The sequence below is a fragment of the Beta vulgaris genome, chromosome 5, assembly GCF_026745355.1.
Source record: "Beta vulgaris subsp. vulgaris cultivar EL10 chromosome 5, EL10.2, whole genome shotgun sequence".
In the NCBI taxonomy this organism is placed as follows: Eukaryota; Viridiplantae; Streptophyta; class Magnoliopsida; order Caryophyllales; family Amaranthaceae; genus Beta; species Beta vulgaris.
This window is the reverse complement of record NC_079206.1, coordinates 43,254,429-43,267,052: the sequence shown is the minus strand read 5'-3', so window position 1 is coordinate 43,267,052 and position 12,624 is coordinate 43,254,429. Positions and strand designations below refer to the sequence as shown.

The window sequence follows — 12,624 nt, the reverse complement described above, 5'->3', positions numbered from 1 at the left end:
TGACTAGTCTAGTCTAGGAATAGGTAATAAACCTGTAGATAACGGCAATTTTTTTGTTACAGTTGACTTGGTTGGGACTATTCATCTTTGGCGGCACTCGAGACAAGGGAAGACGTACGGACTCATTTTTAATTTACTCCAGTTCAGTTCAGTGTAATTCAGTTTCACAAATTATTTAGAAAGACTGCCTAACTTTAATATTAAAGTTAGACTAGCCCAGGCCCAATTATAATAGAGAAGCCCAACCTCAATTTACACCTCCTTAACCACAACTTCTCCAGATTTAGCTGCATCACGCAACTCCGTCGCATTTGTCAAATCCAACGCCATCAAATTCCGGCAATTCAATTCGCCACCAAAATCGGCAATTCATTCCCTGCGAAAAACTTCGACCTCGACAAATCAATGAATCGAAGAGATTTAGCGCACGTTGAAGCAATAATGGAGAGAGAAAATCGGTGATTCTAAGGCAAAGAGTTAAATCTAGAATCGAAATTGAGGATAACAAGTAAGAATTGAAGGTAAGTGTTCAGAACGAAGAGGTTTTAGGGTTCTTCGATGTTTAGATTCGATTGAGTAGAATGATTTGCATATTGAAGAGAATGATTTCTTGTCTTGTGGATTGTTGTTGTTGAGGAACTCGTCCTCGAGTAAACTCAATGCGCAAAAGCCAAAATTTGTGCCAAAGAAGTCGATTCTTGTCGAGCATGATTCCTGCCGCCGATCCTAGAGTGATGATCATTCCTCCTCCTCCGCCGGCGATGGTTCATGTTTATCACTGTTATTGATCCTCCTCAGTTCAAGACCGGGGGAAGAAGTGTGAGGCCAAAATCAGGTCTTGAGAGAAGCAAACGTGAGGCGGGAAAGTTGTTGTTGTTTCTAATGCAGCAAAGGAGTTTGGTGCTTACACTTCTTCTGCTAGATTATTGTAACTTCTTGAATGATTATAATGGTCACATATTGTTTTGTTTGTACTTCTACTAATTACATAAAGTTCTACTACAATGGTCCAGATTCCTTCACAGGAGAGTTTTGCTTCAGGGGAAATGGTTTTCGCAGCTTTTGCAAAACTACAATGGTTGCAACACTTCTGGATTATTTTATAACAGTTGAGTCATTGTTGGTGATCCATCTTGTGTAGGTTCAAAGTTCTCTCTTGCACTCTTTTTGAGCTCTTCCAACCTTCTTGTGTGCATGTGTTGTAGCAAACATCTAGGTCATCCCCAACTTCAATCGAGCTTGATCAAAGGGTTATGCAAAAAATAAAAGAAAAAAAAACAAAAAAAATAAGTGAAATCAGATTATACAACAAATTCATTTAAAGTGAAAACCAAATGATTTAAAATGCATACAAAAAAAATAAGGTGGCACCCAAATAAATCAGCAATGATATATTTCAAATAACAAATTCATTTAAAGTGTAAACTAATTACTTCATGAAATAAACTGCCGAAAAATTAAGTATATTTCAAATAACAAGAACCCGGCCAAATGACAATTCATTAGGAGAGCAGTATGTTGTAATGAGAACTTGTTTAGTCTTATATATAGAAGAATTAGGAAAGCAGTAAGTAATTGAATTTTAAACTTCTCACTTAACGGATGGAGAGTTGAGTTAAATTGGTCACAAATAAACCTAAACTGATTACTAAGTGAATTAAAGTGGATACTTAATGCATGTAATAGTTTTAGTTTCATTTGTAGTCTTATTAGTGTCCATATATTGTAAAAGAGTCTCAGAAATGATAATAAGAAACTAATCAACAATCAAGTTATAGTGGATACTGAATTAATTAAAGTGATAATAAATAGACAAAAACTTACCGCAAAACTGATCACCAAGCAAGTTTAGGTCAAATGACTTAAAGTGATTCCAAAATGACTTAAAATGGTCACTAATCAAGTTATAGTACCTACTAATGTATCTAAATAATCCTCAAATGATTGAAATTCGTGAAATCAAGTTTGTAGTCTGTAATTTTCATATATGAAAAAGAAGTACTTAAAATGTAACTAACTTAGTATTAAATCAGCAATGATATAATTTACAGTGAATAGGAATTTAAAACATAAAACCACACATAAAACAACATCAAAAACATAATAGTCTGCCATTTTAAATAAAAATTCTTCCACATTGTTGCTACAGCAGACCTACATATATGCTAATCAGGAATTTATAAATACCTAAATAAGATTACCACACAAAAATCTTATGATTTCTTCTCCACTCATGTACAAACCAACACTCCATATTCCACAGAGCTCTTATTTCATCGAGAATTTAATGTTCCATGGATAATGTTTTGGTCTTATAACATCATTCAATGGTATCCAACACCACTCCCCATGTCTCTAGTACGTGAATTCAAGATCAAATGGTGGGAAAAATTTGCCATTGACAAATTTTGCTCATTAAAGACTGTCCAAGATCAAATGGTTGCAGATAATCAACTTATCAAAGCAATCAAAGAAGTCCTAATCCTTCTACTCCACAAAAAGAGAAAGAAACAAGGAAGCCATAAATTCAAGAATCTGAAATTGAATTACTCAAAAAAGAAATCAAGCTTCTCAAAAGACAAACTCAACTCTTAATCCGAAATTCAGACGATTCATCCGGATCATCTGTCCATTCCTCGCCTGATGACCCATTCGGAGGACCTTGTGCTCAAGATCCTTATTTACAATAAAGGAAAAGGTTTTCTCTTTAAAAAATTGTCCGCAGGATCTTCCTGGCAAAAATTAGGACATTAAAAAATAAAAAGATCCCGCTAAGTGAATATCACTTAGGCAAAAATAAGGGACATATTTTACTAACATTTTCAATGCAGGTACTCCTATGACGACTCATCAAATATCCGGTATGCCACCTGACTATCTGATGAATTGTACATCCATCACTCAAAGGCACAAAAGGATAATATCGTAAGAAGATAAATGGATTATCCTACAAAGTGTACAAAGGAAGGCCCGGGCATGCACAAACTACCACTCCACATAAAGCCACATGAATCCAAAAGTTTCATTTAAGCACAATCCAAAAATCACAATCAAAGTTATCAATAAAAGAATACTTACAAAATTCAAAGCTATCAGATCAACTCAAAGCTACCAGATCAACTCAAAGGGAAGGCTGCCTCTGTCTACATACGGCAAAACTTATCAAACGCAAAGCGGCAAAACTTATCAAATATATTCCACAAACAAACAGAATCCATGTACTATAAATAGCTTGTATTGTATCTCCGTAGGTATTAAGTGTTTTTCTTCAGTACAAAAAAATAGAGAAAAAAAATTAGGAATCAGTTACAAAAGCCTCTCGCTCAAAATTAGTTGTTACTCAATCCTTGTGTAAGTTCATTCAAAGTTCAATCAAAGTAAGTTATTATTCAAATCTGCGTCTCTTTTAATTGCTTTCAACATCTGTTCGAACTATTCAAAATATCTGTTCAAATTTTCAAAATCAAAAATAAATTTCAAAACTTTTATTTTCAAAGTTTTTATTAATCATTTGACAAGATTAATTACCTACCAAACAGTCCCCCTTTCGCTATATAATTAATCTGAACTACGTCCGAGACGGTCCATAACCCGTCCAGTCCTTGGGTGCATCTTGGTATCCGAGCCAAAAAATCGCCGGGGGGTAGGATCTGCCGATATTAAGCCTAAAATAGTCTAATTACTCATACTAGTACTACTAATAGTGTTAAAATTAGGATGGGTTGCTATTCCGTCCTTTTGTGGTTTTGTTTTTTAGTAACTATGATGTACATCTTCACTTCATACGTGAATTTGCACTTCACCACAATTGCTTGATAACTTCTACTTTATTTTATTAGAATAGTTAAGTTTTGTTTATTTAAAAGGAAAATCTATTATCTTTATATGTACTAAGTCTAGTTTAACTATCTAGTGTTAGTACTTTTCACTAAAAGCTACCTACATCATATAATACATAATTTTGTGGGTTTAGTAGTTAAGAATTTGCACAAAGTGTTGGTCAGATGTTGGTCAGTCCTTGTTAAATCCGTTGGTCAACCATTAAGAGGAGAAAAGGTGGACCCGGTAAGGGTGGTCCCGTTGGTCCCATTTATATGCATTTGCTTATCTGCTACGTGCACTAAATTTTATTATTATATGATCATGGCTACTTTTGTTAGAAATTTATTTTCACATGATAGTGATAACTCAAACATAGTACAAAGTAAGGAAATATTTTTTTCGATTAATTTTCAAAACTGGACTATACCTAAAAAATATGTAGACTTTATCCTCGTTCTTTCCGTTAATGTTATTACGAAAGATAATAATGAAAAAGAATTTTTATTTGATCTAATAGACAAAATTAACGATCCAGATATAAAAAAGGAATATCTTTTAAAGTTAAAAGATATTGTTTGAAAAAAAGAAAATCCTACTAGAACTGAACCAGTTACTTTATCAAAAATATTTGATCAATATCTGACTCCTAATATTTTCAAATAAATTACAACTAAGGATTTACAAACTGAAGTTAGCACTCTTAAAACTCAAATAAAAGAAATTAAAGAACAATTGTTAGAATTCAAAACTAAAGACTTAGAACTTCAAACTAGAATAGCTTTGTTAGAACCAAATAATAGTCTTAAGGATCAACCATCTACTTCAAATTCACCTCTTATTCAAATTTCGTTTCAAGAACCTAAAGAAGATCAAATAAATATTATACAGATCCTACCCCTCGGCGAATTTTTGGCTCTAATACCAAGATGCACCCCAGGACTGGACGCGTTATGGACCGTCTCGGACGTAGTTCAGATTAATTATATAGATGCACCCCAGGACTGGACTAAGCAGTAGGGGTGTGCAAAAATATCCAACCCGAAAATCCGCCGATCCGATCCGAAATTTCGGATATCCGATCCGATTTTAAGATTTCGGATCGGGTATCCGGAAAAATTTCGGGTTTTCGGATCGGATTCAGATCAAGATTTTTCAAAAATTTCAACGTACCCGATCCGAAAACCGGGTGATTCGATCCGAAAACCCGGTATCCGATCCGAAAAGTTCGGATATCCGAAAATTTCGTATCGGATTCGGATCGCAATTTCCCCGATCCGAGATTTTCGGATATCCGAATTTTCGGGTCGGATCCGATCCGATCTGATATCCGACGTTGAACACCCCTGCTAAGCGGTCTCTTGCAAGACGAGCTGAACTTAAAAAAGGGTACCATATAAAAAAGACATATGTAAAGTGTACTCTGCCGTACTCACAATATAGAATTTCCTTTTTTTTTCAATTATAAAGAGAGGCGAAATCACAAACAATCCATATTATCACTTCTCCATTTCCGAGTTGCGAGTGTCTGAGTGAGTGACTACTACTACTAACTTACTAAGTAGTAAGCACTAGTACTACCAGTAGCAGACCAAGTGCAAAAGCATGAAAGAAATGATTATCCGCGGGCCAAACCCTCTTTCATCTCTCTCTTTTATTCGCTTCAGGAACAAACCCACCCCCCAATTTCCTCACACCATCTTATCCTCTCGATTCTGTACTTCCTCTGCCAATTCTATTTCTACTGCACCAACTTCCTCCCAAACCCTAACCCAAGCATCAAATCATCATCATCCATGGCCCGAATGGATGGCCTTCGTCACGCGCTTGAACTCCCTCGGTTATTTTCCCAAATCTTCTTCCGACGCCGCTGTTGCCTCTGAATTTAATTATGGAGAAATCGACGTCTTCAAGGACCCTTGCCTCAGCTTTGCCCGCGACCGCTACGATCTTTTCAGGTTACTGTTCTTTCTTTCTTTCTTTCTATACAAAATGCGAATGAATGCATGTTTTGCTAAATAAGGTTATGCGAAAAATTAGGGTGAATATCAAAAGGTAGCTATTGTCTATTAAGGGGTATATTCTTTTTGTATGGTACTCATACTTTGCTGTTTTAAAGAGTATGCTCTATTATATGTGTATTGTATTGTGTTGTTATATTGCTTGGGGGATATCTTGTGTGTTTCGAGAGCTCATTGTCGGAGAACAATAAAGCTGATGTGTTGATTGTCTGAGTTTATTCTTATTAGATAATTAGAGACATGTTTAAGGAAGTTTAGGAAGCTTAGATTTGACTACAGTGGTAGAGAAATCATAAAGAAGCTTGAAAGAGGTAAGTAGTTTTAGTTTGGGGGACTATAACTACTCCAGATATCTTGTAAAGAAATAAAGATAGGATCATTTTAAAAAGTAAGTACAGCCAAAGACATCTCCAGCAACTATCAAGTCGTTGTTTATGCGTATTGAAGAAGTTATAGCTGTTTCAAAGTTGACCTGCATAATTTACTCGAGCTCACAACCAGATCATGAATTACCTCAGGGTGGTGAGGTGTAGTGACACTGCATATTTTTTATTGGCAAGGATATACTCGGTCATAGTGAGCTGCACTGGCACATGATTTTCTTCGTTTATTTTGTATGACTCTTTTCTGGTAACTAATTTTAACCATCCATTAATATAATTAGAGGTCAAAGAAAAATGATCACTACATCTTATATTTTGTATTCTAGTCTCCTTGTAGATATGTAATCAAGGGGAATAGTCATTAGCTTTTGGTGAGTTTTCTCTAATTACCCGGTGAGAATATTCTTGTTCGAATATTTTGTATCGATTTTCCTTTGTGGGTCATTGTTATTACTTTCAAATTGACTTTCAGTCTACATTTTGCTTCGTTAACCTTCACATGGTATTAAGCTACTTAATGCTCAAAAGCTAGCTCTTATATTAAGGTTGCTTTGTGGTCAACCTTCCTATACATTACCCCATAAAATCTAATGCAACTTGTTATAAATTTGTTTGGTGCATATGAAGAATTTATTCATTGGGCCTTCACATTTATCACCTTCAAAGTACTCCATGTACGATTCTCCTTTCCTCATCACCTTTTGAGTGTGTCTTTAGATATTCATTGGGCCTTCACATTTATCACCTTCAAACCCCCTCCAGTGTTACTTTTTCTCAGAACTTTTCAACTATTATTTTTGCTTCTATGATTTGTGCTTCTCTTTGTTATTGTTCAAGAGTTTCTTCAGTGCAATGTTTTGTATAGTCCCTCTATCTGCTAGCATCGATCTGTGAGGGTAAAATTGTATAGATATTGACCTCCTCCTCCTCCCCCCTATAGTTCAGCTATTATGATGTGAAAATATGTTCATTATTGGATGTGATGAAATTGTGTAACCGTAACATAAGTTGCATCACAGGATATCAAAGAGATCATCATCTCTTTTTCTAGGCCATTTCTTTCGGTGAAATTTTCTTTCAAAAAACTTATTTTTTCTCTTGATGATCTCACCTTTTCCTTACACTCAATCAATATAGGTCTTTGTCAAAAGGTGATATTAGAAGTATGGTGGAGGGTGGATGTCCTAAACTTCAACGCAAAGTTGTCAATTCAGCAAAACGGCTGAGAGTATATGTGGGATTAGAAGAGAAAAGTGTGAGTAAATATTGTTGTTGGATGCTGTTATTATATTTTTCTTTATGTGTTGCTTTTGCTTCCTGAACGTGTGATGTATGATGGATTATAGACAAGGCCGTTATTCTTTACTAGTGTCATGCTACTTGCCAGTTCAAAGATGAGACTGCCCCCCATTTATATGCTATAAGAAAATGACTTACTCATCCCTTTTTTCCTAAATAAGTATATCAACTTCCACATCGTGATGTTGCTGAAATTTCCTTGTAGTGTAATGTTATGTGCTTGCCTTTGTTGTGCTCTTTTTTTTAGTAGTGGTGCTCTTTGTTTAACCTTTTGAACCTTATATGAGAAGTTTGAAAAGTCAACAAGATGAAACTGATGAAATAATGCATTAGACTTGGAGGGTTAGTTCATTCTTTTATGTGCTAAGCTGCTGTTTTGGGTTTTAAGAAGCGTATTTCTTGGTTCCATTTAGATATTTGAGATAAAGTAAAGCTGATCCAACGAATAAGGACTGGTGGAGGACACATGGGAGACAATCCAGATTAGAAAGGAAAACTATTTAGGCATGTGGTCAAAAAAGGGGGGATGTGCAAATCAACAAGCAATGTATGTGGAAAACCCCCTCGTTAATCAAGCAAGGGGAAATCACCCAGTCCATCGTATTACGAATCAATCTGACCACTATTAGGATTAGAATTATATCATAGCTCACGTCCCAACCCACCTCTTTTAGTTATGTAGCACATAAACCCATCAACTGTCTTAGGACCTCTCTTAAGCTCCCTAAGTCTACCAATTTGGTTTCAGGAATGCAAAGTTGCTCTCATACGGTAATTCCTATTCAAGGCCGTTCTTTGGGCCTGATACCTATGTTACTCCGACACGGACACGGGTGTCGTATCCAAGTAGGGATCGGAGGATCCGACACCCTACTTCAAAAATTTTGCCGATACTCCGACACGGTCAAGAGAGTGTCTTGACCAATATTATAGACACGTCTATAATTGAAAGTGTCGGAAAAAATTTCCCGACACCTTATGTTGATAAAAAAAAGTTAAATTGTAATAACTAGTATATTTAAGAAATTATGAAATTCAAAAAAAAATATTTGATTTAATAACTAAATTGTTATTAGAAGGGTTGAAAAGTCAAAGATTAGAAAAAAAAAGAGTAAAGAAAGCTAACAAGTACACATGAGTTTAACCATTAAAAAAAGAATTTGTGAAAAACAAAAGGGAGTAAAGCTGTCACCTACTCACCTTTTGCCTTTTGTTTAAAAAAAAAATACAGCTGTCAAAACCCTTCAAATGTACTGCATCTCTTTTTCTTTAAAATTAAAAATTAAAAATCTAGTATAGTACATTAAGTGACAGAAGGAGATAGACCACAAAAAAGTAAAAACCCTTCATCTCCTTCTCGCATCATCTTTTTTCTACAGCAAGGACTTCTCCTTTCATGGCAGAAATCTCCTGCAGATGCGAAGAAGCATGAAACGCGAAGGAGGAATTGCCGGAGACGGCGGTCGACGACGGTAGGCGACTAGTTTCTCAGTTAAGGTTAGAGAGTTCGAAAATTTTGACAAAAAACCCTAGATCTGATTTTTTCCCCCCTTTTCTCTCCGCGTTTCTTTTTCACTTTCGCAAAATGAGTGTCCGATAGTCGACACTTTATCGATACGCGTATCGACTCCCATTTCCAGGCGTGTCGCGCGTCGTGTTGCGCGTCGTGTCGAGTCGACACGCGACACGTGAAGTTCAAGAGGGTGTCGGAGTAACGTAGCCTGATACATATATTAGGAACTTCTTTAATATGGTGAGTTGTTGATGATGCATGACAATCTGTAACTTCCATCATACATCCGTCAATTGCCATCATCAGAAGCATTACTACTATAGCAATTCCTTCAAAAAAATTGATAAATGTACGAACTAGCGAGCAAACTTGTCCTCTAGAGAAATATGGAGTCAATTACATCAAATTTTATGTTCATGGCACGAATTCGTAAGGACACTTTTTGGCCCTAGATAATTAATTGTTAATAATCATACGATATGTCTAGTGTGCCTATCTCGTAAATCAAATTTTAAGCATGATTTAAATGGAGGGTTAGGGCTATGCTTTTTTTGTTTTTCAATAACACAATTTCCGTATATGGAAATGTCACAATAAGTGACACCAAACTTGAGATAGCCAAAAATCTTCGTTTTTTTATTACAAACTTGAAATGGAGGGGTAGTGTGCCTATCTTTGTTTTTTGTTTTTCAATACCACTATTTTGGTTAATTCTTTTAATTAATTTACTTTGCTATGGGGTCCCAACTTTCTTTCTTTACTTTTCTTGATTTTCCCCCACTTTCTCTATGTTTCACTTATTGAGAATCGGATAAAGTATATTAAAAGCATGTCCAATTTTCGATATATAGTGGACAGAGAGAAAAATCTTTTGCAGCTATGAACTTATGCGAAAAGGCATTAGATAGAAGATTAGATTAGGATCCAAGCTCATTGTTCTTGTTAAATAATTAATAATTAGTGTTCTGTTGAGCACCTAAAGATTCATAGTTCTAAGATTTAGATTCAATTTTTTTGTAGTATATATTGCCGTCTTGCAATTTGATCTTTCCTTTTTTGAGTTCTTTTCTTCCACGTGATGTTGAATCATGAATTAGGTAATTCTTTTACCATCTTCCCCTGTGCTTATGAGCCTGTTGAGGTACACTGGTAGTGCTGATTTTAGGATGTCTACTATTAAGTTTGCTACTTGATTGCCTCATAATATTGGTAACTTTTTTGAACTAAGGTGGCTTTTCAAGTAAATGTGGTGCTTAAATCTTTCCTTTCTTGATGATTTTAAGAAGATAACCTGTTTTTGGTTCCTCATGATTTTTCTCGTCTTATTCCTCTCACTTTTACTCTCTCATTTCATATATTCAAAGGGAAATTTGCAAAAGGACCTTGTTTGTTACAAATCTTTCCGAAAGCACCTTGTATAATTGTTTTTGTGAGAAAAGCACCTTATATGAGGTTTTTTTTTCATTAGAATACACACCTTATTATGAGATCCCAGCCAACTAGTTGAAATTTTCAGCATTTGACATTTTTTCTGAACTTTCCCTCTTGGGCCGTGAATTCAAACACATTATCTATATTGATGTTTTATTTCTACCCTTTTCAGTTACTCCTAATCAAGGGCTCTTGCTTGATTCCATCTCAAAATTAGCTCAAAACCCCAAATATATTCACCCTAATTCTCATTCACCCAAGAAAAAGGAAAAGAAAAACATATAAACTACAAAAGGGGAGATTATCAAAATTCTAACACAATCACCTAATTGATTACCCCACTATTCTTTTAGAAAACAGAATTATATGTGTGATTGAGAAGAAATTGGAAGAGAGAAAGAAGAAAGGGTAGAATTGGCCAATGAAGCATGCAATACACGATTTATGCCTCTTATCTGATTCACGCCGTACCTTCACCCTTGTTAAGTTTTCAAACCTTTAGAATGATGGTAACACTAGATACAAAAGCAACCATTGCAACTGGATAGTTGAAGTTTGAATAGGTGGGGTTGGAAGAGTAGAGGTCATAATAGTTGAAGAGGCACAAGAAAAGAACAAAAATATAAATGTAATGAGCGTGGTGTCCACGGCTCCACGCCCTAAAAGGATAGGTCAAATGCTTGTTTTTTTTACTGTTTGGCCGAAGAGATAATGTGTATTTTAGTAAAAAAAACTCACATATGGTGTTTTCTCACAAAACAATTATATAAGGTATTTTTTCACAATATTTCTAACAAATAAGGTCTTTTCTCACAAATTTTCCTTTCTTATGCTTGTACTATTATCTTATCTCCTGTCACATAAATGATTTTCTTACAATATTTCGAACAAATAACGTCTCTAGTTTGTCTGTTATGCCAGATGTGTATAAAGGACATAGAATGCTACGTGATATCCGGGACATTGTAACATCTCATCAACAAAAATAAAAAATTAGGAGGCGGCTTCACACTCATTTATCAAGGCCAGTCATAGAACAACGAGGGCTCGAAGTTAAATTTTGATACATAATCTACGTCTTCATTAGTTGCAGCTGAGACTACTATTTGACATAGTGAATTGTTATGGCATTTTTTAGCTTGTTCATTCACGTTACAGATTCTCCTATAAGACCAACTCACCATAGTCTATGGTAAAAGAGGGGGGTAACTATGTGATTTAAACAATAACGTGACTCTTTTAAGGTAAGAGATGACCCTTTATCAAAAAGTTATCCCATTAGGCCTTAACTTGACAAGTAACCCTTTTAACTTAAACCTTGACCCTCTTATGGCAGAAAATGAGGTAGGCTTACATAATTTTTTTTCTAAGACAATCTTACACAAGACTTGCTCCATTCATGTTGGGTCCTTCGTCTTCACTACCACTTCAACATGGTATCCTTCCATCTTTAGATTCATGATATAAGTTTCTTTGCATTGAAAGTGATACTCTAGTCATTGTAAAATTTCAGTGGAGACTTTTAATGCCCCTTGAAGAGTGTATATATCTTCAGTTTGAATAAATTTTGGGTGATGCTAAGTGGCGGATCTTGGGCCAAAACTTTTATAGGGCCAGGTTTCGAATACTCAACCTCCAGCTTAAAAATTGAATCTTTAATCATCATGTATATATATTTATAGCCCCAACTAAGATCCTTCCCTTGTTGCATATCTAATATCGAGTTGAAGAGTTACCATGTTAATTGTATTCAACATGCACATTGAAAATAATATCATTGGCAGGATAGGTATCTACTCTGATCATATATGCATATGCTATAAATTTATTTTCATATTCAAGTACCAGGCTTAGGAATTTAATCTTGTTTGATAAATAAGAGTTCAGCCTTTGGGGAGTGATATCTCAACTTTTGTAGCTCCCTAACTTTTGAAGATGAAGAAATAACAGTAATTATACTAATAACAGTTTCAGTAAGTCTTATACTCCTTCCATCAGGAAACAATAGCCTCATGTACTATATCCAGGATGCTTTGGAAAAGTTGCTAGCTTTTTTAAAATAGTTGGTTTATTCATTGCACTTCTTAGATGCACTTACTTAAATGGTAAAAATCGGGAGTGTGGGAACATACTTACTAATGTACCAACTACTACCTCC

The 12,624-nt window shown here is 35.2% G+C and overlaps 1 protein-coding gene across 2 annotated transcripts in view; it reads left to right on the top strand.

Moving 5' to 3' along the window:
- Positions 1-5,316: 5,316 nt before the first annotated feature.
- The window catches only part of LOC104893573 (zinc finger protein VAR3, chloroplastic), a 28,613-nt gene continuing 21,305 nt past the window's right edge, over positions 5,317-12,624 (top strand). For both annotated transcript variants that reach the window (XR_008969514.1, XM_010679698.4), the window contains exons 1-2: positions 5,317-5,777; positions 7,361-7,478. Coding sequence is in view for 1 of the 2 variants with exons in the window: in XM_010679698.4 (XP_010678000.1) it covers positions 5,425-5,777; positions 7,361-7,478 (471 nt within the window). In the remaining variant the exon portion in view is untranslated. The remainder of the gene's footprint in view (positions 5,778-7,360; positions 7,479-12,624) is intronic.